Genomic DNA, 25,891 nt, shown 5'->3' with positions numbered 1-25,891 from the left:
TGATGCATTATTGGCCAACATGAATGAATGGTGCAAAACGCAGCATGGGAAGGTGATATTGAAATCCATTTTTTCAGAATAATTGTACATTTTAATTATGGGTATTTGGGGGGATGATTTTTATATTGAATTTCAATTTTAGACAGGTCTTACTGAAGCAGTTCAACAAAGTACTGTTACAGAGAAAGTAGCTGAAAAGCAGATGCTTGAATTTCTTAGTTTGCACACATCTCCTGGATTGTGTCCTTTAGCTGGCAATTCTATTGGCCGAGATCGTCAGTTTATTGAAAAGTACATGCCTGATTTGGCGAAGCATATTCACTATAGAAATGTGGATGTCACTACTATAGCTGAACTGTGCAAGTAAATCATTTTTTTATCATAAATGAAGTTTTTAATAATTCAGATTTGAAGAGTGACATTGTTCGTTTACTATGTATTGACTGTTTTAAAACGTGTAGCTGTTTTTGTAATGCAGTTGTCCCTCAACATTCGTGGTATGTGAGTTCCGATGTACCGCGAATACTTGTCGCTTCTATTCACACGCTCCGCTGATGTCTTATTGTCTTACGCAGTTCCCTAAAAACTGCATGGGATATCACAGAGCGTCTACTGATTTGCATGTTAAATATTTATTCCATATTTATAATGTTTATTCGGTCGATTGAGTGCATAACAGTCCACATTGTGGGTGTGCGTTCATGCGTGCAAACTCGCCAGAAGTGGATGGACTATCCTATTTTAAAAAGTATCGTTATCGCTGCATTCGGGTTTTTCGATCCCATGTTGTTCCCAACGAGACCATTTGTTAATGATAACCGGATACGTTGGATAAAAACTGCAGTTTTCATTTATTTTGCCTCTTCCAATAATATCAGTCAGTTATCACAAATCCGCGAATGTCGAGGGACGACTGTATGTTCAACATTGTGTAATGTTCAATTATTGTTATCATTAGACGTTGGTTACCAGATGTCACTGCTAACACCCCTGAGAAAAAAGAAATGCACAGGTACAACTATTTGTTTAATGAAGATTTTTTAATACATTAGTTGGTTAATTCAAATTAGATTCATTTAGAGCATTGGATGATATACGCGAAAGTCGATTGCAGCTTTTGTACTATTACAATAGTATTTTCAAACGAAATCAGTGAAATTGCTTCAGTTGGAAGAAATTTGGAAATTATTTTTCATTTTACTAAAATAAATTACTCGTGGCAATCAGTTCTTTTTTTATTTCAAGAAATTAAATGCAAAAATTTCAATACTAGTATTTCTTTTGATACAAAATTATATGAAAAAAAAGTATAATTTGAACAAAAAGAAGGCACAAAATGCGATGTTGATCTTTATTTCAAATAATATTTCATGCAAAAAGCGAGTAACTTGTGTCTGAGCAAAAATGCAAATTTATATAACATTTCCTCGTAAAAAAGGATAACACTGTTTTCTGCCATATATACACATTAAAAAGAAACGAAAAATGATAACAATGTGCAAAATTTTTGGAAATAGAGCAACGGACAAAAAAAAGCGCTGAGCAACGATGTTCTGCAAACGACGGGATGAATCAATTGAGTGAAATAATAATAATAATAAAATAAATGAAATGACGATCAATTGGAGGAGGATTCTTGTTCTGTTTCCTGCTTCAGTTGCTTGTCGACGTTGGACCTGCCCAACTGTGACATCGGATTGCTCGTCTTCTGGTAACTTTCTCACGACGCCACCGGCATACGGTTGTCAGTCGATGTAAGCTAGATGTACGTGAAGCGAAAAAATTCGACGATGTTGATGGCAGGTCGGTCCATGTTTCGGGCATTTCTCTTCGCCGTATACTTTGACGTAAAATTCTGCAATGTACAAGTTTTGAAAAAAGCAATGAAATTTTTCTTCATTATTAATCATATCCGCATAATTTGCACAAATCTAACATACTGCAGTGCTTCAGTATATGTTGGAGGTGGTTGCATATTAAAAAAAGATGAGCTTTCATGGTCAATATCTTCCGTGCTAATCGGTTCGAAACTTTTGTCTTCCTAAAAGTTTTCGTAAAATGAATAAAAATATTACATATAAAAATTACTTATGAATGTTAATTTAGCTAACATCTTCGATGACTGTACTTGGAATAGGCGCATCCAAAGCCATGCTGTAAGAAGGAAGAACTGGACAAGTTCCATCAACACTTTGACTAGAATTTGTCGAAAACTAAAACCAAAAAAGTCCAAAAAATTATGCAATTAATTAATTAAAAGGAAAACACAATTATACAAAATTAAATGGCTCAGGATTGAACATTTTGTAAAGCCGGGTAATGGCTTTCATTAGCACCAAAACTCCGCAGATAACAAAAATTGGTCCTACAATCCAAACTTGCGGCGAGGTCCCTGCAGAACAGAAAAAAAATTATGCTCAAAATGTTATTCCAAACCACGAGATGAACTCACCACGACGATCGTATGTTATAACTAAAGCTTCACTTTTCGAAGTAAGTACTGAAATTAAAATACCGACGCTAATCATTAACAAAGAAATCACACCGTAGCAAATGCTTGTCGAATCCATCCACCACCATCTGCGGCGCCATGGTTCTGTAAATAATATTTTTTTATTAAATGAATATATTTTTGGAAAAAAAAAGAAAGCAACAATTGCCATATAAATTAATAATACAATTAAATTAATACTGAATATATGAATGAATTGAAGACTGTTTCGCTGCAAGAATTTCCTCTTGAACCATACTAAGCAATGAAAATTTTAACTTTTCATTTCAATTAAATTAAACCAAGAAATGTAAAACAATCATTTACTGGATTAAAAATACTCAAAAATGAAGTCTTGTAATTCGATTTTCTAATATTTCAATTTAATTTAAATTTATTTAACAAAATGTATTCAAGTACTTGAAAACAAAAACAATCTTACTGTGGATTTCCGCACAAACTAAAACGCAAACAAGTAACTTCTTTCAAAATTTGAATGCATTTCCATGAATATTATTTTTATATAACGACACAACTGCTATTTTTCAACTACATCATAAGCAGAATTAATCTTTCATCAATGGAGTAATGAAAAATCCGACTCGATGAATTATTCACATCACATGAATGCAAATATAAACTAAACTACCAAACGAAAAAATTGTAGAAAGATGTTTTCAAAATGGCTAATAAGAAATCTTTCACTTTACACATTAAAAAAGTACTTTTGATTTGTTTTTTCTAAATGTAAAAGATGATCTCTTAAAAGTTAATTGAAAAAAGTGTAATTAATTTTTCAAAAAAAGTTAATGTATAAAAAAGTGGAGTGTGAAGGGGAAATTTTATACACATAAATGAATAGGAATAAATAGGAACAATATTATGTGGTCAAATTGCGAAAGTAATGAAAAAAATGGACTAATATTTGTTTTCCCGTCAAAGATATGCGTCAAATACGGGGATATGTGGTGGAAAGTTAAAATTATCGCACTAATACAATGTTCAAATGACTATTTAAAAGCTGATCAAATAATGAAAATGCTAAAGCAACTGTTGAATAAGATTTACTTACAAATGCATGCGATCATATCATGCGTGTAATCAGCACAAAAACAAGAGAAAACATAACTTCAAATTAAAAAAAAACTTTTCATAAATATGGCTTCCTCGTTTAATAATTACATCCTAATATTTCGTGGGTTGAAGTATTTAAATTTTAAAATATTTTCAAATTATAAACAAAAAACAAAAGTTACGTCGACTGAAACGTCGTCGCAATTGTCGAACAAGATTCTGAGAATCATTACAACTTCCTTCTGATGAACTGATGGCACCGGGCGGGGGAAGGTTGCAGGCCATTCTTAAATCTTCGCACACCGGCGCGGAAGTTTCAGCTGGTTCATCTTCATCATTCATATTTTGTGCGGCATTACTGTAACAAAAAAAATAAAAGAAAAAAAACGATCAGCTTTATAGAGAGAAGAAATCGCCCAAAGGGACCTGTCAGAATCATCCAATCGGCTAACAGTGCTTTCTTTGCCCATCAATTAGACGCGACTGCTTTACTGGTGCACGCAACGATTTGTTTAAACAACAGGTAAAACGTTTCGAATGGAAACACTGACGGTGTTATGTAGAAAATCCTCAACTGGAAGTGATTCTTCGACAAATAAATCTTTGGATGTTTAAAAAAAGTGCAAGTTCGATTTGAAAATTTAAAACGGGCTATTTCAGAAATTGCACAACGAGCAAATTACGCGTCAATAAATAATAATGAAAGCACAGTTGAAAAGAAAACACTACCATAAGATGGATGCGAAGAGTAAATAGGTAATCACGTCTCTTAAGGGCTCAATTTATCACAAATTTTAAAAATTAACACTTTTATTTAAGTATTATTTTAAAATTCATCGTATAACTATAAACTGTAGAGAGTTAGTTCAAAATAATTGACGATTAGGATATTTAATGATGCCATTTATCGGATTTGCGATCATGTTGCTTTAAATTCCAGAAAAGGTACAGTATGGATGTACAGTATAAGGTTCTGAACTTTCAAAGTTCGAATGTTTGATATGCAAAATTTAGCAGAATTGTATACTGATAGTATGTATTGTATTTTAAATAATCAAAAAAAACAATTAACAAATACGCACAGACTGATTCACGTTCTAGTTGATAAGTTGATAAATCATGAACCATTTCAACGTAATCTTTTTTTAATTAGAAGATTTTCACGTAATTATAACAATGAATTGCGTATAACGTTATTGAAAATTGCGAATGTATATTTTTTTTTCTAATTTACGAGAGACGAAATTGATGACGAAGTTTATTGAAATTAGCATCATCGATGACGGGAACTTTTTCTCCAGTTGTCTGAATTTGATTTGAATAAAATTTATGTGAATGAAAAAAAAACAGGGACCATTTTTATCAAGGCGAATATTCTCATTGCTAATGTTGTAATTGTTCAATACTGCTATTGTAAAATTGCAACTTAACGCAAAAGTTAACTTCAGTGTTGCATAATTTTGTTGTTGTTGTTGTTGTTGATTGCTCTCATCTTCAATATTACTGTAATTTTCTTTCAGAAAAGCAAAAGAAAAAAAAAGCATATAATAATAAAGCAACAGATTTTCATTACCGAATTCAAGAATGCACCGAGCCAACCCGTTTGGCGAAGGTGAAAATGGTGAAAAGTGGAATAACAATAATTTTGAGTGAAAGTTGTGGGACAACTTGAGACCGGCCAAGCAGAATGCAGACAATGAATAGCCGGGATGCATAATAGACCAGCCGGTAGCAAAGGTCTTTGAGACTTTTGCTGCAGCAGTTGAAAACTCTTAAACTTTGGAAAAATGCAATTGCCATTGTTTACTGATCCAATTCTGTGAAACAATGTTGCAAATATTCAGTGGAAAAAATGAAAATAGAAAAAAGTAACACTTTCATTGAAAATGCAAATTCATTTTATAAATAGTAGCATCAATTTCCACATTGGACACACTGCTCGTTGAAAATCAATACATACGATGAACTGATAGCACAGTTTATCATCATCTCAGATTACACATTCAAATTCATTGTAAATGTTCTCAATTTGATGATCAACATTTTCCACATTAAATAAATGCGACATTTCTTCTACACATACATATGAAGAGCATTGCATTTATTGCAAAGCAACTCTTATTCTTTTCTCCGTCTACTTTATCTAGTGCTGGTTTATTTGAAACATATTACAACTTTTATCCAAAAAATTACAAGCAACATGAAATTGATTGAAATTTGAATTTTTCAAATAAATTCAAATGTTTATTACAATGCATGCAAAATAAAAATGCTTCTACTGACAGATTAAATACCATTGTGTCTGTGTGTGTATGTGCGTTTAAGAAACTTGATGATAAAGCTCAGGCATAATAAATGAATACATTGGTAAATTTACATATAATAACATCATTAACATTTTCAAGGACATTTCTTTTCAACAATTCCACGTCCAGTTTCTTCATATTCTTGTTTGCTGATCCACATCTGTTGAAAATTAGCCTGAAATATGATCACTTTTCTTATAACCTTCCAAATAACTAATTAATTAAAAGGTATTTTTTGCTTACTAATGAAGCTAAAATTGATCCTCCAATCCATGCTCCAAATCGACGCTCTGATGCCGTCACGGCACTGTGAATTTTCACTTTTGCATTCTATAATTCAACATACAGACAGATATACGTACACATAAATGACGACCGAATGAAGGAAAAAGTTGAAAATTACTGATGAACTTCTCGTATTAACTTCATGTATAAATCGATCGACAAACCCGGACAGTAATGAATTACCGCCAGTAACAACGACAGAGTTGTACAAAGCCTGAAAATGAAATTATCTCATCTTTTTCCAATGGACACATGAAAGCAAAGCTTACAGTTCTGTAATCACTGTCACATATATTGACACTAGTGTGTACAGCACTGCTCACGGATAATGCAGGCTGAATGTTTTCTCCCTGAAAAAGCTGACAATAATTTAGCAAAATATGGTTCAAAAAAATAAAATTATATACTTTTAAGTAAGACAAGTCAAACAATGCTTCTCCAACTTCAAAACGCTCACGACCAAAATCTACACTGAATCCGTTTGGAAATTCAAAATTCACTCTGGGAAACTTGTCCACAATGCTAAAAAAAATGCTTTTGTACAAATTTAAACAAGAAATCAATTCTAATCAAGGGATTTTTATTATTACATTGGATCCAAAGCAGCATCTGAAACTTGACAAACCGATGCTTTGAAATCTTCCAATACTTCCTGATAGAGAATAGAAAAATCATATTAGAAAAATTTTCTCATCGAATAAATAAAAACAGATTACCTTGATACCAAAGTCATGAAAAGATGACGTTACTTCGGGAAGATTTTTCTTTTTCTTCCATCTAGGTGGGTGACCCTCGGAAACGGGCTGTTTGGATTTTACCATGTATTTCGGAATTACTTCAATTCCAATTTCTTGGAATAATTTTTTGATATGATTATTTAAGGCAATGCCACCGAGCGAGGTTTTCACAATTGCTTCAAATTGATAACACAATTTTAGAACATCTGCAACAAACAATCAAAGTTGAATAAAGAAAAAATATTACCATTGGTCATGCAAAATCCATCGTAAACGGGAGAAGCAGTTGTATGCGTTGCCCCACTGTCGAGCACTATGGCCGTCTGCCTTCCGTTCGCAAAACTGTAAAGCAGACTTTTTCAAATTTATCAACAAGAATAATAATTCAATCATACGCGGCTAAAACGGAGTTTTTCGCAACATAAAATGCAGGTATGCCAAATTTTTCGAACATAACTTCTGTTAATCGTTCTCGTTTAGTTCTTGTATTCCACTAAAGAACAAAACTTATAACAATCAAAACTACGAACTTATTTTTGCATACTTACTGAAGCTTCAGAAAATAGAATTGGATAATTGCAAGTATTTTCCATGAAAAAAATATTAAAAGCGTGCATTAAGACATTTTCAAACATATCCCAATCATTAACTAAAATTTTCACATATAAAACTGCATTCATAAATACATTTCTAACTTACTTAGTCCATCCTGCAAAAAGGATCCATATTCAACTTCAGCTCTGGGAACATGTATAGCGTTTGTACCAATGAAGTATTTGCGAAATTTATTATTCGACGCATATCCACCACCTTGCAGCAAATCACCATCAGCAGTGTCATCTCCGCTGACCAGCGTGTCGTCAATGTAGCCATAAACACCTGGCAAGTCAAGCTGAAAGCAGCTCTGCATTTTAGTTGACGAAATAAACACAATTTAATAAACCATCAGTTTCTCGCACCAAATTTTACAAGCGTGAAGATGCAAAAACGATAGCTAAAAATATACCTTCGGATTATCATCTCCTGCGTATCCAATTCTGAAAGAATGATGACCTGGATCAAGCACCAACGCGCCGAGATCATCTAAAACAAAACGTACTGATCAGAAATCATCAAACATCTTTAACAACTGCACTAATAAGCATATCAGTGCCAAACTCTACGAAATATTAAAACATTACATGAACAACATGATTGATTACCTGCACTATTAAATCCAGTCATGGTGCTGGCCGCAACGAATGCAAATTTGTACTTCTAAAAAATGGCTGCAATTCGAAAAATTATATACATTATTTATGAATCAGTAATCTTATTTTTTGCATAACATAAAGTTTCTATTATACAGAATATTCATTTTGAAAATGCAATCATAAAAATGCTCCAATTTTACCACAAAAATAACTAAAACAAAAATGAAATACAGTATTTTCAATTAGTTGAAAATCAAGTTCAAATTTTCAAATGCAATAGGCTTCATAAATAGAGAAATCAAATAGACCATATTTTTGTTTTTAATACAAAAATGTTGAAAAATTAAATTATTTTCATTAAAGCATTTAGAATATGATTTTATTATCTATACTGCACGAGGCATTTGACAATGTTTTAGCTGAGCTTATTGTGCAGTCACGGTTATGCTGAAGCTTAAAATGAGCTTAAACTTTTTTGCGAAATTAAATTTATGTTTTTCATTTTTTGGCACTCAATTCTTTAAGGCAGACTTTTGAAGCATTTGAAATTGCTTTCGCTAATGCATGAAATAAAAAGTAGGGCTGTTAATCCATAAATCACATATTCTAAGTGTACAGCATCCAAATAAATATTGAACTCGACATGTTATTATTAATCAAAGCCAATTGTTATTAGTATTTTTATTTAAACAATGCTAATCACGTTTAGTATTCAGTTTGAATTCAACCATCTTTCTCCAAATGAACGAAACGAATAAAATTGGCGTTGTATAAACAATTGAATTTCTAAATATATAAATATATAGAAGTTTAATGTTTTTTCGTACGAATTAACACGACAAAATAACAAACAGTAACAAAAAATAATAATCATCTAACGTGAAAAAAGAAGCACTTCGTAAAATTATTATAATGTAAAATTCGATGATGTCATTATTATTGAAGACGTTGTACTGGAAATTCTTTTGGACATTCGCGGCCAGTAACATTTTTCGGTTTGAAAGATTTTAAATTTTCTTCCACAAATTGAAATAAATCGTCAACTTTCACAAATGGTCCATGAAAACAACCTGGCGGAGGCAAAACGCTAAGAACTTTGGCAACTTCAGCAGGTGGAGGAAATATACCGCCAGCAACGTAATGGAAAAATCCTAAAAAATGACAATTATTTTGGATTTATTTGAAGATTTCATCCTTTGATTCAAATAAACAATATTATCGACAACACATTCTTACCTTTCGGACACTCTCTTGGCTTATAAGGTAATAAACCAGAAATATCTGGATAAGTGGAGCATTGTGTACGTGTCAATGACAAAGTTTCACTTTTCAAAGCGGATGATTCCTAGAAATCAATTTGTAAAATTGTGCTCGTCTTGTACAGTACAGAAACCGTACCATGTAGCCTAACAAATCCAGCTCTTGTTTTTTACATGGCAGCAAATTCATAAATTTATAACGATCCACCAGCATTGCTGTGGGATTTTCTTGAAAACGTTTTGTCAATGCATGCTGCCGACGTTGATTTACCTTTGTAATTGTTGCCAAATCTCCAACAAGACTTTCAAATTCGACATACAAATTCCACACTTCTCTGAAACAATTTTCACACACGATCAGGGGATTTTTTTTTAATATCAGGGAAAAGTTTATTTTATTTGAATTAAATTCATTATATTTTCTTAAATCATCGAGGAAAAAATTTAAAATTACACTGCACTTTGTTCATTAAGCATTCCAGAAGACAGAATTCGTTCGAACAAAACACGCGTATTGGAATCTTCTGAAATAACAGCAAATATTCAAATAAAAATAAAAATAAAATTTTCAAATAATTGTTCACCGTTCAAACCCATCACAAATTTCAAATATGAACATGCAAACTTTGAATCGTTCTTGTATCTTTTCAATCCCAATTCATATATTCGAACAGAGATTGTCGGATCCTGAATAATTGCAAAACAAATAGATATTTTCAATATCAATATTTATTAATATTTCAATTGCACACTTTTTTCCAACGGTATTCCATCTCAGCAGCGGCAATGTACATTTCACATTTGGTCCTTTCGTCTTCTCTCGCCGATTTGAAAATTGTTCTAGCCGAAGCCAAACTGCCAGTTCTATTAGCAAACTGCATCAAGTGAATGTAAGCCTTAAAATAAATCCTCGGTTGTCATTAAACAATTTCAAAATAAATTTTCAAAAAATGTTTTCAATAATAGATATTATTTTTTATATATTCAAAATGCTCTCAAAATTATTATTACAACAGATCACAATTAAACTACGTGCATAATTGAAAAAAATAAATATTGTCAATCCTAATAGATGTCGAAAACTTACTAAAGTCGGATCAACATTTGGAATTTGAATAAAACTTTGTAAAACCTCTTTCACTTCTGAGTAACGCTTTTGATTTTCTAAAAATTGACTATAAACAAAATAAATCAAATATTCATCTTTCATTCCAGCATCCATAGCACGTTCAAAGGTTCTTGAAACTTCTTCGCTCAACTTTTCCGACAAATCAACTTCCTTAATAAAAAAAAGCATTTAAATAATATTATTTACAAGCAAATAATCATACAATTTAGAATCTGGTACTGTTTTCTTACATTTTAATATTTTCATAATTCTACTTACATCGATATCCCATATTATTCAAGAGAATATGAATAAATGAAGAATCAACTTGAAAATTAATTATTAATTTCTTTTAATTCAAAAAAAATCAAATAAGTTTACAGTAATAAAATATAAAGTTGAAAATTAAATTTAAAAAATCGTACATTGCGACTGTTGGCCGTTTCAATTGACTGTTCCATAAAGGAAATGAGATCGCACCAAAGCGCAAGACAATCGCTGAAGCACATTAACACCTGTTCATAAGCGTAAATTACTAAAAACATAAAATAAAAACAAAAATACATAAAAATTAAAAAACAAACAAAGAAAAAATCTACCTCTTCTTACTAGTAAGTCAAAGCATTGCGTTGCTAAAGGATTCGATTTTTCATAATCAATGTAAGCATACCAACGGGATAACTGATTCCTTTCAGAGACTGTATTTTGAAGAGGTACAGAAATACGTTTCGTATTTATTCCCACAAGCAGTTTTTCCAAACATTTTGCAACCTCACTAGTTTTCAAATATACCTTTCTGGCAGTATCTATACGGTTCTGAGCAGTCAAACCACCATATTTCTTCAATGAGAGTAAAAACCAATTAAAATATTTTCTTTCAATAAAATCACATTCACTTTTTCAAACTGTTCGTAATCATTCCAAAGAGCAGCAATGTTTTCAATCGGACAACTAATACCTCTTAAAAACACTCGCCTTATTTCATCTACATTAGTATCTGCTCCTTCAGATTCCTTCCTTGCACCGCTTTCAGATTCAGGTAACCTAAATTTCATGAAATAAATAACAAACATTTAAATTTATTGCATGCATACAAAAATGAAAAAAATACTTACATTTGTAAAAGCCACTTTATAAATTCATCATACACTGAATATGAATAAAAATCTAAACCAATTTTGTCAAGTGCAAATTCATATGCTTCTTTTATAGACTTCCTAGATAAAAGCTGGTTTAATTTAAAATCTTGAATAATAAGTAAATAAAATATAACACTAAATAATTTGAAAATTAAAAAATGCATTTGAATTATGTTTGATTTCATTTAAAATTTATTCAAGATGCAACTTCTTTTAAAGTAAAGTTGGTATTAAAATAATTTAATACTTGAATCCAGTGACACATGATTTTGTATCACGAACATAAGCAAGGTAAATTTTCCAAACATCGATGTGCAGCACTTTGAGCAAGCAACGACGAAACAACTAAAATTTCAACTACGGTTTAATAAACATAAATAAATTTTGTTATAAAACAAAGATGATGCTCACCGCTTCTACTTGAACGAATGCCGAATTGCTTAACTGAAAACAAGTACATCAGTCTGATTTAATTACATAACAGAATAATAACACTGATGCAAGAAACCATTGCTTTTCTTATGAAAATACAAAAATATTTCAATACAGCAATATGAGAAAATTAATTTCATGAAATACTGAGAATAAGTTTATTCTTTACTTTAAATATGCATGTAGATATAACAAACCTCAAATCGAATAAATGATGTCCAATACTGAGGACTAGAAGGAAATGTCTCAATTAGTTTATTGTACATAAGTCGCGCTTCCTCTATGGGAATTTCCTTTAAAAACATTGAAATTAGATTTTAAGAAACATTTGAAAAAACACTCTTACTTCGACTGATTCCAAGAAATCCGACCAAGCTTCAACATTTAATGGATTTGTAAGAATTTTTTCTTTAATATCATTGACTGAAATGGCAGCCATACTTCATACCAAGGCAACACAACTTAAAAAAATAAGATTAAAAAATTTATAATTATACCTATTCATTTACTGTTCTACAGCATTTTAAAACTATAAATACAATACTCTCTGTGAATCAGTCTTCATAACCTGCTCAGCAATAAGTATTAGCTCATCAACATACATGAAAGTTGTTAACCAACCTATGAGTTATATTAACGCTAACTCACCACATATAATAATATAATTAATACTATGATACTCATACTGAATCAATTTAAAATGACTTGAAGTAATAATCAGCTTAATAAGATAAAGAGAGATTTTGCAAAATATTTGTAAAAGATATTCATTTATCATTCACATATAAAACAAAAGTCTTGTTCAACCGCATGTACAAACATTTGAAACAATGAAAAAAATACACAGTAAGCTAAACCTTTATGTAGAAAAACAAAACATTTAAAAAATGCATAATTTTCAATTCAAAATAAGTAGTTTTAAGTAGTAGACTTAAAACTTTCCCGAAATAAAAAATATTAACAAAAAACGCTATTTTTGAAAAAACCAATCTTTTAAATAAAAAAACTTTATAAATGTATTTGCATGTTGTATAACTCATACAGTAATTAGAAAAATTTTCAAGTTTAGGTACAGTAGTTTGCTGTTTTGTAAACTGTAAATTTTGATAAAATGTTTTATTCATTTTATACATATGAAAATTTTTGATAATTTTGTTTTATACATATATATTTGAAATACACATATGAATTTTTAATTGTGAATAAGAATTATGATGAATATATTTTTTCAAATATTTTTTACTTCCACAGCGTACTTAGTTTTGTGAAATCTTTTTAAATTTGCTGTAATTTTATGCAATATAACAATATTTTTATTTTTTTTTATAACGCAAATAAAATATTTAGAATTTCACATGGATGAGCTGCAAAGTGATGAAGTTGAAGTTGCGAAATGGATTTCTTCTATAAAAGATGGAAAGCAGCATATTTCGGATTTTTTTTCGACATTTCAGTACATATTGTTTACAAATAACTTCAATAATTTCGGGTTATTTTTGCTGTTTAGAGATTCTTTCAATAGCTCGAGTTTATCTTGCCGTTTGTCGTCATTTAAAATGCTTGCTGAAATTGTCGAAAAGTTATCACCTGACTTTATTTTTGAAGCTGAAGGTATTAAGAAAACGTGGTTTATTTCAAATAATTTTTTACTAGTTTAGCATCTAAATTGATAACATACCTCATTGAAGTATTGAAAGAAGATCATCATCTTGCTGAAACCATTCTGAGCATTTTGGATAGTTTGGTATTTATTTATTTATTTATTTTGTTGATTTCAATGAATTGCAATATTGTTTTATAGTTATGTTTGAGAATGTCTGATGATGCTGAACGTGTTATTACAACAGTTTTTTCACTTCGGCATGTTCAAAGTTATGTTCAGAAAGGGCGTCTTAGCGTTTTTCGTATTGCTCATACTTATGTAAGCTCTATCAATAAAGGTATCTGATGGTTGAAGATTTTCATGTTTGAACTGAAGATACTATGAAAGCGAAATTACACTGAATATTGTTTTTATTATTTAACTAAAATTGAACTAATTTGATGAAATTGAAAAAAATTAGGATTAATTTAACATTATCAATTAAAGTGTAGATTTTTTGGAATTTGATTTAGTGAAAGGTAACATTTAAAAAATTTAATAATTTCATTTATTTTGATTAAATTAAGCAGATGGTATTAAGTTCTTGCTTTATGAAAGAGAATATTAATTTATGTTACTTAATTTGTTTAAAACTTAGAGAAGAAGTTTTTGAACATAATTTTATTTAATCGATTATTCTATTTTAGGTGCAGGTTGTTCATCATTCTTGGAACAGTATTATTTAGCTATTCAAGGAGAGCATGATCCTGAATGTATGATGGAAATTTTTACTAGTTTCCCAGTTTTTGTGAAGAAATTTGATATAGGTTGATGTTTTTTAACATATTAATTTTTACACAAAAAATGTTATATGATTTTAGAATCCCCTTTATTGGAAAATTATTTCTCGTATTTTGAATCATTTTTTCCTGTCGAATTTTACGAAGCAAGTACTTTTTATGTTTGGAAATTTCAATGCTTAGCTTTGAAAACGAATACTGTTGTGTTAAAAGTTTTGAATTTCTATTTTTACACCGACAGTATTCATTGTATTTGCTTTAATAGAGCTGTAAAGTTGTTGGAAGTTATTTGAACTTTTAAAACTTATAAGAACAGGCGAATAATTTTCTTTTTAAAATAATATTTGAATGAAAGTTTTATTGCATTATTTGAATGTGAGTGATAAACTTCAGATTGATGATGAAAATGATGTATCCCGTGAAGATGTGTCGAATGCACTGATTGATTGTATGACTGCCACTGATCAGTTTGCGGTTCTCTGCTTCAGATGTATTGAAAACAGTTTGGATGAAGTGGAGAATGACGAAATTTTCATACTATTGGTTTGTAGCAACAAATATTTTAAAAATCACATATATGTATTTGCCTTTCTACAAGTAAAATACTTTCAACTTTAACAAATGATAAACAAATGGAATTATATATGCTTTTTTAATGATGGAAATAGAATATGTCACAATTTGTGATTTGTGATATTAAAATGATTTCATTTTAATTTTAACGAAGTAAATTTTTAAATTTAAATGTTAAGCAGTTATTTTCAGAGATCAGCTTTGAAACGATTCACGCCCTGTTGTATCGTTGACGCACGTGAACAGGTGTTCAAATTGATTAATAAGTGTTATTATACGTATCCGCCTGTTCTCGAAGAATCAATCTTAACATTACTGCATGATTTGGTGAAAACTGTTTTTACTGAAGTGAGCATTTTATTTTAATCCTTTTTTTGATCTAAAAATTATTCATTTTTTAGTCGGACAAACAGATGAAGATATCGTTTGCTGATTGCATTTGTAACAGTAAGCTTTTTTTGTGGATGCAAACAGTTCTCTTAGACTGTAAAGATTTTTTCTTATTCTCAATAGAAGCAGAAGCTTTTTTTGGAAATCCTGTATTAAACCAACTTCATAAATCAGAGAAAATGCTGAGGGTTGCGTCGACTGCAGTTTCGGATATGTTTGATTATTTTTTTGAATGGGTTTGCTGTACGATCATTTCGAAATGCGTTTCGCATGATTTTTATGCAGCAGATTATGCGAAAATTATGGCTCAGTGGTGCAAAATTAAAAGTGAACATTCAAGTAAATATTTTAAAAAAATGTTTCTGATTTCAGTGTGTTAAAAGACTGCACTTTTGAATGATACGTTCAATTTTCTTTACTTAGAAAATATTTCTTATGAGTCAACTATGGAAAGCATTAAAAAGCTTGCAATGAGATGGTTTCATTCTGAACAAGATGAATTCAAAGGCAGCGCGATTAATATTTTATCATATCTTCTGGAAAGCTGTCCTCACATGGTGACCAACTCTGATGTGGAATTGATCACTGCCGACGTTATTCAGCTCATCAAAACAAATCCCAAATTTGAAAAGTAAGTTCAAAAATTTGAAAATCTGCCACAATATTTCATGTTTAACATTATTACTTCCACTGCAACAAGGGATGCATGGGAACAGTGGTTTCGATGTTTGCCCACAAATCATTGGGAATATGTTAAAAAGATTCTTCTCCCGAAAATGCTGAGGGAGTCGAACACGATGGCGTTGAGCTTGTTTCCACTTTTTACTTCACATAATGTGGCAATAAAGCCATTTCTTGAATTAGTCGAGAACAGTTTCAAGCATTCATCAGAGAAATCAGCACAAATGGAAGAAATAAAATTGACTGTTCAATCGATGCACGATGCAGTTCACCAACCTGAAATTAATGAACAGCTTTGTGAAGCGATTTTGCAAAGCAGCATAATTGGCGATTTGATTGGTTGGAATTCAGCCGGCGATTTGTCAGATGTGAATGTAGAAGTTGGAAATTCGATTGCCAAACTTATTCGAACGTTCTATCACTCTTTTCCAAAACAGTACAGTACAATGCATGCAAATTTGAAATGGATTTGTTTTTATGGTAAACATATTTTCAGGTTGTCAAATCAGTTAGCTAATAAATTGGCTGATTACGTGAGAAAAAATGGAATTGGTTCCTTTTTTATGAAATTTTCAAGTCGAAATATAATTGCTCCAGTTTTTGCTTCATTCAATTCTACAGTAAATTTTCTGTGTCATTTATGTAATTTTAAAACTAATGGAATATCTTCGTGAAATTTTAATATATGTATATAACTTCAAATTCACTTAGGACATCATGTCATTTGAAGAACTGTTCAAAGAAATTTGGGATGTGAGATGTTGTTTGCATGATCCGATGAAAGTGAAGCGTCATTGCGCATGTTACAAATTATTTTCATGCATTTTCAATTCATTGGAATCTGGTAAGCTATTTGAGATTTTTGCAGCATTGAAATATTTCTCGAATTTTAAAGCAACGATTACTATTGAAATTGAATTTGTTTATTTATTTATAGAATGCTTTATTTAATTTTAGTTGAAAACACTATTTACAAAGAAATCCTCGACCAATATACTTTTCATTGTGCAAATTATAGCGAAAAGTTTCCCGAATTATTGATTCCGTATGCTTATTTGGCCAATTCCTACCTGGTTAAAAAGAACTCAACTGGACTTCCTCTAATAGAATTTGTAATAAAATTTGTGTTTTTCAATTTTTTCCATTAGAATTGATTTGTTTCAAGATATTCAGCATGCTTTGCCATGAGCAGACTAGTGGTCAAGCTATCGAAGCTATGAAAATTTTATTTCCGGATCAAGAAAGCGCAGATGAATTGTTTCGCATGCAACGAATTGATCCAGATTCCAAGAGATGGATTTATCATGAGGCTTCTTGCATTTTTAAGAAACTTTTTGGAAATTTGGACATTTCCAACTGTTTGTGATTATTTTATGACTACTTTAAATTTTAATTACTTTTCTTTAGATGTTGTGGATGATTTTATTCAAGCAGTGTCCATGATTCAACTTCATTCCAATTCGTGTTCCGATGATGATGATTATTTTAAAAAAGTATGTTTTTTGTTATCTTTCATTTAAAGTAAATTCAAATATACATTTATTTTGATGTTAGTTTTAGTGAAAATGTGACGATGCTTCTGTTTTTATTTTTCATAAAATTAAATATATTTTAGCTGTTTCAAATATTGATTTCATCGTTGCAAAGTCGGTCTTCAGCGACAGTAGAAATCAGCTTGAATACCATTTGCTCTATGTTAGAAAGTAAATGTAACTGTCCAATTACAGTTGACGATTTATTGATTATTAGTAAAGAACTTTTTGCCGTTATTTCTAAAAGTAACAGTGTGGTATGGATAATTGAACTTAATGAAAAAGGAAAATATTGCATAATTTTTTGTGTTTTAATTGATTTGTAGATTATTAGTGTAAAAGCTTTGGAATGTATGAAATTACTGGGAAAACTATTTTGCGCTGAATGTAACACATCTACTAAAGAAGTAATATTGGATCATCTATTAGAGCTTTTGGACCATCACAAGCGTTTGGTTCGGCGGGCAGCTTCTGATGCTTATGATTGCTGGCAAATTTATTTAAAAAGAGATTAAACTGCATATACATGTTTTATTATTAATGTTTTTTTTGCTTTTCATATTATTCTGAGTAAACTATTGTAAATGCCTAAGTATTTCAAATTCTCTATTTTATTGCCTGTTTGCGTATACGTTATCTATTCAAAATAAAATGTAGTTTCTTACTATAGAATGAAATATTGTCAGTCCGTTTATTTTAAAATTTTCATTATGAGATAATGAGCCTTGATAAAACTTGCTTTCCTTTTCTTTGATATTTTAAGCGACATTGGAACAAATTGTTTGTCTAAATTCATATGAAAAGTTACAGTCTGTTGTGTAAAACTTAAAATTTGTTAAGCAACAGAATAAAAACTGAATGCAAATTCTTAATTGATTTCATTTTAAACAATATTTTAGTTAAAAGTTTAACACTGTAATAAATTTATTGATTCATATATTTCAGCTGCAATTTCTTCACGTATTTGTCAAAATAGCACATAGTAGGCAAGTTTAGAACTCAGATTTTCAGGTTCAATCGCACAGTAAGTTAAATTGCGTTTTTGATTCAGGTTGTTTATTACACGTTATGATTTAGCATGTTTATTATACATTAAAAGAATTTGAATGGTCTCGTGTAATTCGTCTGTATCATGTTATCTCATAAAAGCTTTTGCTCAATTTTCGCGTTGTAAATAGACGATGGTAAGTTTTAATTTGAATCGATACGATTTGTGTATTTGTCTTGAATGAAATAACATCTTAAGCCAGTGAATTCATATTTTATTTTGGCATAAGAATATGGTGCTTTTTATTGCATTTTTTGCGTAAATAAATTCAAATTACCCTAGTCCGTTTTATTAAAGAAATTATGAAAAAATTGGCTGTCAAGAGATACTCTGCAAAAAATGCTTTTACATTTTATTATTTAATTCAACATTATCGATGGCCTTTTAGGCTGTTGCTAAAATACTTTCAAACGGTCGTGTTAATTTATTCAGTAATGAACACAATTGCGATTGTTTTCATGTATGTTTGATAAACATTTAAAAGATCTAAAAGATATCAGATTTAAAAGTTGGAAATCTTTCACGAAAACAATTAATTGATAAGTATACGTAAAATGTGCATTTCATAATGCATAATCATTTTATTATATTTTTTTATAAATTTCAAGGTTACTAAGTATTATTTATACAGTAAACGGTGGATTACTTTCAATTTCATTATATATTTGTTTTATCAACGTTTTTAAAATTTCATTTTATTATTCACATGATACAGTAATCGAATGACGATCAAGTTTATTACTTCTCCAAATTTCTTAGCAATATGAAAAATTAATGATTTTATGTATTTTTTAATTCTTTGAACTGAAGGTGTTTTGACTTTTACAAGCGAAAAAATTTTCAAAAAGTTTATACTTTTCAAATGAACAAATTAAAAGTAATTTATTAATAAATGTCAATTTATTATGTTATTGTGTATTTGTTTAATAAAAAGAATAGATACATTTTATACAAAACCTCATCGCTTTCATTTGACAGATGAAGCGAGGAAATTATAATGATAATTATTATTGATCCATTTGAAGTTCACCTTTTGCTTATAATGGTGCAGATATGGCGAATGCATTACCTGGTCTACGTACTCCCGAAGCTTTGAGGCGTTTAGCATCTTCCCTTCAAACAGCATTATCTGAATATGAACATCTTTATCAAATGCGACCATGGAAATATATGCACATGCTTAGCCACACAACGACAGGCCTGTTTCCGTTTTGTTGGGTTTATGCTTGTTTGAGTTTTCTCGTTTCGGTGTTGATTCTGATCGACGCTGTTGGTCGTGATCACGCCGCTGTGACAGCCAGCCTTTTGCTGTGCATGATTACAGTTGGAAATTTGCATCTTGCCAGCTACGCATTCTACATGCGTAGGACGGAGTTGTTCCGCAAAGGGGCTTTGATAGTTCAAGAAATTGAACGACTTTGCGCCAACTGTCCGACAACGTTTTATTTGACAGATATTTACATTCCGTTGTCGGATTCGGTAGAGCTTTGTTGGGTATACCGTGACGACAGGTTGGTCAGCTTGCCAGTTGTTTTATTAGTAGATGGAGATATCGCGTTGTTGCGCCCTGGCAGACCAGCTCCGTGTCGTTGTCGGGAACTGTTTCCGTCGAAACAGGGATGTCGGCGTATGTTCCAACGGGGTGACCGTCACGAAGAGATCAACGAGCCGGACAAGCAAGGCTGTGTTGAACCTTGTGCATGTCTTGCAGTGGAAATTCTCGAATCGCCTGCGGTCAGCGTGTTTCGCCGTTGCTGTGCCAGCAAGTGTGAGCGTCGACCACCGTTGATTGAAGAGACAAATCGAATTTTGCACCGCTATATGGAACGGATCTTGTTACCAGTGGTCGTTGGGTTGGGGGTTTGCACAGCCGTCGTTCAATATTGCTTGATGGAGAATTTGGAGGACGGTTGGATTGTGGCTTTTCTAGCACGACTGGCTTTGGTCGTGCTGCCGCTGCTGATGCCAGCCGTATCAGCGTTCATGATCGGTTTTCACTGTTTGAACAACGCCAGATTGATCGCCAGCTTACAATACGGATGGTCCGGCTTCGGAAGGATGTTGGACTTGGCGATTCACCTTTACCTCGGGCAGCCGGAACATTTGCCATACACGACCGGACCATACCCAACGCTGGGCTCGGTCACTTCAGTGGGCGTGGTCGACAAGAAGGGCATTTTGTCACTGGCGGATCCGTCTGCCGAGAAGGTGTTCTTCTTTTCCAACGACGGTGAGGGGACACCGGGCGCCAGTCAGAGTTCCACTAGACGCGCCCATGTGTTGGATTTGTCCGTAAATGGGTCCCAGTTGCAATTTGACGATCCAAATTGGAATTCATTTGTCAGCCACTTGAAGCCGATTGGTTTGAACGCTTTGCTCAATGGATGTGGTCTACGGGGAGAGTGGACGAAATTCTTGGACCATTTGGAAGCTGTCTCACACATTGCCGGCGGTGGACAGATGGCTGTCAATATTAGACGTTGTCTGTGCACGTTGGCGAAAGCGATGCATTTTGACCCGGATAATGCGTGTAGCAATTTCGACATCAAGCGAATTTTGGCTGCGTACCGCATGGCCCCTCAGTTGAACAACGGAAAATCCGAGAAAACTCCCGTTGGCAACGCGTTCGCGACCGTCTTGCAAGACCACAGCAACACCTACTCGCAGATGATGTGCCAAGGTAGTGCGGATATGCTGATGCCGATGTGCAGTTATTATTGGGATGGTCGACGAGTGCGCCAATTGGACAAATGGCATCAACGGAAAATTAAGTTAGCCACGATTTTTTTATTATTGTTGAAATATTAAAAATTTATAATTATTTTGTATTTTTGGTTTGTTCCAGGGATTTTGCTACTCGTTACAATTTGACCGCTTATTGTTTGGCGTTGACTTATCGTCCGTTGCCTCGGTGGGCGATCAACTATCCGTGCGACAGTTGCTATTACGATCTTACTAATTCATTGTTCAATGCAGTAGAATTGAAAACGATGGAATCTTACTGTTCGAAATGCAGCGATGCAGCCACTTCCACTTGCAGCTTGGATACATTGTTGCAAAGTGCTCTGGTCTCATCGCCCCAGAGCAAGGATGTCTTTTTCAAAGATCACGTCTTCCTCGGAATGGTCGCTTTCCAATACCAAGCTAAACCGGATGTTGTTCGACTTATCGAACGTTTGGACAAAATGTGCATACGATTTATTCATTTTTCTAAAGAAAATGAGTATATATACATGTTATTTTTTCAAACGAATACTTTAATTACTTTTTGGTTGAATTTAGATTTCGAAGTCGTGTTTTTGCTGAAAAGATGGGTCTCGAGACAGGTTGGAATTGTCACATTTCACTGGAGAATAGTGAAAACGGGGCATTAAGTACCCAGCAACGTCGAATTGGCAACGGTAAATTGTACATCCGTTTTCAAATAGTTGTGAAATGTGAGAAAAAAAAGAATATAATAATCAGTTGCTCTTTGCGATCATTTTTAGTCGTGAAAAGGAAATGTTGTGAATTTTCCACCACTGCACAAAGTCTAATTTTCACCTCAGAGCCGGATGTTTCCAAGCTCAGGTTGGAGGCGGATGTTCTGAATTTCAGTTGTAAAGTGTCTTTAGCTGATGCAGATTTGCACGTTGACCGTGCGCCGTTTGCAGACGAAACGGAACAGACACCGTTGTTGGATTCGAATTCAAATTTGTCGTCGAAAGAATTTAAAATTGTAAATTCAACTGATCCCTCTGTGAGGTTTGTACGTATTTGTTTGTTTCAAAATAGAAAAGTTGTTCGACGCTTTCGAGAAGTGTGTCGGTGGACAGTTTGACCAGTTGTTGTATGGAGACGGACCCCAGTGGCATGTACGGGGACAGTTCGGATTTTTTGATCAGCAACCAGGCCCAGTTGCCGAAGGGGATAGATAATATTCGTCCGCATTTGAGCAGTGTGGACAACGTGCCACTGCTGGTTCCGTTGTTCACCGACTGCGTTGAGGCGGCCACCAATGAAATGCTTCGCATCATGCAAGAGAACGACGAGTGCGTTTGCGTGGTCGGCAGTTCGTTGAACGTCGACAATGCTGAACTGTTTTGTACCGCCGACGTGGCAGTCAGCGTGGAACCGGACCTCCCGGTTGGATGTTGTGCAGACCAAGAGCAGACTTCGGGTTTGAGTTCTGGTTCTGTTTCCGGTTCCACTTCGGGTCTGGCTTCGTTGAAAACTCGACACCAGTCAGCGACGTGTTACAGCTGCGTCCAGCTTGCGCACCGGATCAACTCGTTGCCCTGTGCTTTCAGTGTCCACTCGTTGGACAAGGGATTCTTGACCAGCGCGTTCGCGACGTCCATGCCGATGCTTCGACGTTTTCGAGTCGCCTTCTACTTTCTGCTCTCCTGTTCGCTGTTGCTGAGCTTTGTTCAACTGGCCTCGTTGGCTGCGGTCCAGTGGACCCCGTTCGCGCCGGACATGCTGCTCTGGTTGCTCTGCCTAGCTCTGCCGGTGCTGAGCGCTTCACTGGCCATGCCGACGCCGGAACGGACCGCTGCCGCCGGATCCGACTCACCGCTGGTTCACAAACGTCGGTCGAATCGCAAAGAAATTGTCACCTTTTTCACCCAGTTCAGCGTGAAATTCCTTCCCAGCGGTTTCGGGGTGCTGCTTTTGTTTGTGCTGACGACGCGGTTCTTGCAGTCCACACCCACTGCCAACACCAATGACCACTGGCCGCAGGCGTCTTCAGACGGCCATGTCCGACTTCCTCCACCGCAGTTGCTTCTGGCGCAAAACTACTGCGCCTGGTTCTTTCTGCTCTACATGATCGGAGTCAGCGCCAGTCATGTCCACTGCTATGAGCTGATGATGAACAAACCGCCGACCAGAAATCGAAATTGGCTTTTTGCCTGTTTGGCTTTGCAGCTTGTCCAGAGTTTCTACTGCTCACCGCCTCTCTGGCCAGGAAGGTGGAAATTCCGATACGGAGATGTGCCTTGGTTTGTCAGCGTTTTTGCTTTTTTCTGGACAATACCAGTGTTGTGCATAAACGAAGCGATGAAGCGACTCGAAGCTTCGCAACACCAACGTCGTCAACGTCGTCGACGTCTCTCTTTCGACACCAAATTGGGCATGAATAGTCCATTTTAATTTTACAACTGACAATTAAACACTTTTTTTGACTCTCACTACGGCAAAATAAATAATACAACGCGTCAAAAACAAATTGCCAATTATTTATTTATTTGGACTCATTTCGAGTTTTGTTCGCTTGGTTTTTATTATCCGTTGAAAAATTTCTGAAATATTTTTTCTCATATTTGCGTTTAATTATTGTTGTTTATTGTTTCAACAGATGTGGATAAAAATTGTAAGGGGATTTTGCACAGAAACAAATCGTCAACGTCTGCTCGACCGAATTATACGCGTCGACCACGCTGGTGAGCTTGGTGCGGCAAGAATATATGCAGGTCAATTGTTTATTCTTCGACAACGTCCACTTGCAATGACTATCCAGGTATGGATGAATTCAAAATGTCTCACCTTTTCAAATATTACTTTAAAAAAATTTTTTTTAATCATAATTTAAATTTATTTTTGCCTCGTTGGAATTGTTCTCCAATTCCAAACGTCTAATTGACAATTTAGACGCAACAATTCAAATTACTTACAGTAAGGTGTAATTTAAAATTTATTATAATTAGGCTGAATTTCACTTTGACTTTGAATTATTTGATAACTGATTGAAAATTAAATTTATTTCACTGAAAAATTCAATTGCATTTAATAAATTTGCAGTTTATGTGAATATATTTTCTTTCTGTAATGAAATCCAGCATGTATAAAATTAAGTAATACTATTTTATTCATCACTGTCGGCATCGAGTAATAAACCTTTTGTAACATAATGCACGATCATAATCAATCGTCATTGTAAGGAACTGAATAGTTTATGAAGCGAAGAAACTGAACGGCTGTCGTATTAACTTGCTAAGAATATCCCATTGGCAGAATATGTAGCAATGACAACGAATAGGTTAAACTTGAACAAGCATACTTAAATAATAAAACACTGATTGTTCCATTTTTGAACGTGATATACAAGCGTTGATCAGACCATGCTGTTTGCCAGTTGTCTAATATGATGGTTCTTTTTTGCATATACAAGATGAAGTTTCTTGCGTTTTGGTAAAGCAGAAAGTCTTTGCAGCTTTGCTGTTTTGACTTTCTCTGAAATCAGTTGCTCCTCACGTGTATCAGAAAGTGTTTCCGATTAATGGTGTTTTTGCTGCATATGGTTGTTTGATTAATACTGAAAGTATTTTATGCTGAAATTCATGCAATTCAGATGTGAATCTTTCTTGGCCAGTTTGAGGCAATGGGATATTAGAAAAAAAGTGGATGAAGCGCCTCTAAAAATGAATAAGATTATGCAGCTTGTGTAAACAGCAGAACGCTAGGCATTTTCAACTCAAAATTGCTTTCTTGAAGAATGTTGCTCTAGGTTTCTAGGTTTCATTGTACACTTTTTCTACATAATTAGTGAAAGGAATAGACTTGTTTGTTCATTTGCATACATGACTTTAATTTTACGTGCTTTACTCGTGAAAGTCTGAAGCTACTGGGAGCGCTTGACTTATTCTACAGTGAAAAGTCAGCAAACATCATTGCATAATTTATCATTCCTTACATTAGCACAAGTTTTATTTTGCAAAAAATCAACGTGACTGATGCCATTATTTTTATAATAATACTTGAGCTGTAAAGCGGCTTCCGTTACAGGGCAATGCTGTTGTAATTAGTGTAAAAAGCGTGATATTTATTTACAGATTACCGTATAGCAGACCAGTGCTGCACAAGTTTGAGAATTTCTATAAGTTTGATAATAATTTTTAAAGTGCAATTTTGAATTTATGTTATAATTTATTTTGTAAATTCTTTAAAGAAAATTTTTGATGTTCAGTTTTTTAAATTTATTTTGCATTTGCGTTAGAAATTTGAATGATCAGTATTAAAACGTATTATTTACATATAAAAAAATTTTACTATTTCTCTAACTAACAATAATTAAATCTTTACAAAAAATGTGAACATTATTGCAATAAGTCTTCACAAAAATGTGAACAGTATTGCAATAAATCTTTACAAAAAAGGGAACAGTATTACAATAAGTCTTTACAAAAAGGTGGACAGTATTACAATAAGTCCTTACAAAAAGGTGAATATTATTGCAATAGGTCTTCACAAAAATGTGAACAGTATTGCAATAAGTCTTTAC

The 25,891-nt window shown here is 33.1% G+C and overlaps 6 protein-coding genes across 6 annotated transcripts; 2 read left to right on the top strand and 4 right to left on the bottom strand.

Annotated features, from left to right (window-relative positions):
- Positions 1–648: 648 nt before the first annotated feature.
- Positions 649–1,156, top strand: Tsp_01356 (hypothetical protein). The gene is made up of 2 exons (XM_003377106.1): positions 649–1,012; positions 1,071–1,156. The coding sequence occupies exons 1-2, from the start codon at positions 649–651 to the stop codon at positions 1,154–1,156; spliced, it is 450 nt and encodes a 149-aa protein (XP_003377154.1).
- Positions 1,157–1,653: 497 nt separating this feature from the next.
- On the bottom strand, positions 1,654–2,528 carry Tsp_01357 (hypothetical protein). Its single transcript, XM_003377105.1, is given in 6 exon segments — positions 1,654–1,855; positions 1,941–2,041; positions 2,112–2,213; positions 2,277–2,392; positions 2,453–2,500; positions 2,516–2,528. The coding sequence occupies 6 exon segments, from the start codon at positions 2,526–2,528 to the stop codon at positions 1,654–1,656; spliced, it is 582 nt and encodes a 193-aa protein (XP_003377153.1).
- Positions 2,529–2,539: 11 nt separating this feature from the next.
- Tsp_01358 (hypothetical protein) lies at positions 2,540–4,035 on the bottom strand. Its single transcript, XM_003377104.1, has 5 exons — positions 3,992–4,035; positions 3,732–3,923; positions 3,560–3,619; positions 2,819–2,861; positions 2,540–2,596 (listed from the first exon to the last, which is right to left on the bottom strand). The coding sequence occupies exons 1-5, from the start codon at positions 4,033–4,035 to the stop codon at positions 2,540–2,542; spliced, it is 396 nt and encodes a 131-aa protein (XP_003377152.1).
- Positions 4,036–4,838: 803 nt separating this feature from the next.
- On the bottom strand, positions 4,839–5,280 carry Tsp_01359 (hypothetical protein). Its single transcript, XM_003377103.1, has 3 exons — positions 5,139–5,280; positions 4,914–5,057; positions 4,839–4,870 (listed from the first exon to the last, which is right to left on the bottom strand). Exons 1-3 carry the CDS (start codon positions 5,278–5,280, stop codon positions 4,839–4,841), a joined length of 318 nt encoding a protein of 105 aa, XP_003377151.1.
- Positions 5,281–5,965: 685 nt separating this feature from the next.
- On the bottom strand, positions 5,966–12,463 carry Tsp_01360 (actin family protein). Its single transcript, XM_003377102.1, has 23 exons — positions 12,371–12,463; positions 12,222–12,317; positions 12,004–12,036; positions 11,840–11,937; positions 11,350–11,497; positions 11,063–11,293; positions 10,433–10,624; positions 9,971–10,032; positions 9,485–9,680; positions 9,323–9,431; positions 9,041–9,237; positions 8,096–8,150; positions 7,900–7,976; positions 7,593–7,797; positions 7,442–7,542; positions 7,289–7,386; positions 7,141–7,235; positions 6,873–7,099; positions 6,747–6,808; positions 6,564–6,678; positions 6,426–6,506; positions 6,218–6,370; positions 5,966–6,046 (listed from the first exon to the last, which is right to left on the bottom strand). Exons 1-23 carry the CDS (start codon positions 12,461–12,463, stop codon positions 5,966–5,968), a joined length of 2,805 nt encoding a protein of 934 aa, XP_003377150.1.
- Positions 12,464–13,837: 1,374 nt separating this feature from the next.
- Positions 13,838–23,763, top strand: Tsp_01361 (conserved hypothetical protein). Its single transcript, XM_003377101.1, has 20 exons — positions 13,838–13,964; positions 14,314–14,433; positions 14,488–14,690; positions 14,800–14,949; positions 15,172–15,327; positions 15,381–15,708; positions 15,793–16,000; positions 16,070–16,670; positions 16,762–16,894; positions 17,008–17,162; positions 17,216–17,408; positions 17,458–17,543; positions 18,528–18,564; positions 18,594–18,606; positions 19,656–21,401; positions 21,476–21,817; positions 21,913–22,031; positions 22,119–22,374; positions 22,428–22,755; positions 22,882–23,763. Exons 1-20 carry the CDS (start codon positions 13,838–13,840, stop codon positions 23,761–23,763), a joined length of 6,183 nt encoding a protein of 2,060 aa, XP_003377149.1.
- The last annotated feature ends 2,128 nt before the right edge of the window (positions 23,764–25,891 follow it).

The sequence above is a fragment of the Trichinella spiralis genome (assembly GCF_000181795.1).
Source record: "Trichinella spiralis strain ISS 195 chromosome Unknown Scfld4, whole genome shotgun sequence".
Lineage (NCBI taxonomy): Eukaryota > Metazoa > Nematoda > Enoplea > Trichinellida > Trichinellidae > Trichinella > Trichinella spiralis.
This window is presented reverse-complemented; position numbering and strand designations above follow the sequence as displayed.

Bases quoted from the DNA above. Each gene is read 5' to 3' on its own strand.
- Tsp_01360 (XM_003377102.1), bottom strand. From the start codon at position 12,463: ATGGCTGCCATTTCAGTCAATGATATTAAAGAAAAAATTCTTACAAAT. The intron at 11,498-11,839 runs GTATTAAATTAT...CATGAAATTTAG, and splicing joins TCATGTGTCACTGGATTCAA to GTTACCTGAATCTGAAAGCG. The intron at 10,625-11,062 runs GTAAGAAGAGGT...TTTTTTATTAAG, and splicing joins CGCAATGCTTTGACTTACTA to GAAGTTGATTTGTCGGAAAA.
- Tsp_01361 (XM_003377101.1), top strand. From the start codon at position 13,838: ATGTCTGATGATGCTGAACGTGTTATTACAACAGTTTTTTCACTTCGG. The intron at 17,163-17,215 runs GTAATAAAATTT...ATTTGTTTCAAG, and splicing joins GACTTCCTCTAATAGAATTT to ATATTCAGCATGCTTTGCCA. The intron at 21,818-21,912 runs GTGCATACGATT...GGTTGAATTTAG, and splicing joins ATCGAACGTTTGGACAAAAT to ATTTCGAAGTCGTGTTTTTG.
- Tsp_01356 (XM_003377106.1), top strand. From the start codon at position 649: ATGTTTATTCGGTCGATTGAGTGCATAACAGTCCACATTGTGGGTGTG. The intron at 1,013-1,070 runs GTACAACTATTT...AATTCAAATTAG, and splicing joins GAGAAAAAAGAAATGCACAG to ATTCATTTAGAGCATTGGAT.
- Tsp_01358 (XM_003377104.1), bottom strand. From the start codon at position 4,035: ATGGGCAAAGAAAGCACTGTTAGCCGATTGGATGATTCTGACAG. The intron at 3,924-3,991 runs GTCCCTTTGGGC...TTTTTGTTACAG, and splicing joins CGATTGGATGATTCTGACAG to TAATGCCGCACAAAATATGA. The intron at 2,862-3,559 runs GTAAATCTTATT...TTGAAATATTAG, and splicing joins ATGATCGCATGCATTTGTAA to AAAATCGAATTACAAGACTT.
- Tsp_01357 (XM_003377105.1), bottom strand. The intron at 2,393-2,452 runs GTGAGTTCATCT...TCTGTTCTGCAG, and splicing joins TATAACATACGATCGTCGTG to GGACCTCGCCGCAAGTTTGG. The intron at 2,214-2,276 runs GTATAATTGTGT...TTTTGGTTTTAG, and splicing joins ATCCTGAGCCATTTAATTTT to TTTTCGACAAATTCTAGTCA.
- Tsp_01359 (XM_003377103.1), bottom strand. From the start codon at position 5,280: ATGCATCCCGGCTATTCATTGTCTGCATTCTGCTTGGCCGGTCTCAAG. The intron at 5,058-5,138 runs GTAATGAAAATC...GTAATATTGAAG, and splicing joins TCGGTGCATTCTTGAATTCG to ATGAGAGCAATCAACAACAA. The intron at 4,871-4,913 runs GTTTTTTTTTCA...AATCAAATTCAG, and splicing joins CCTTGATAAAAATGGTCCCT to ACAACTGGAGAAAAAGTTCC.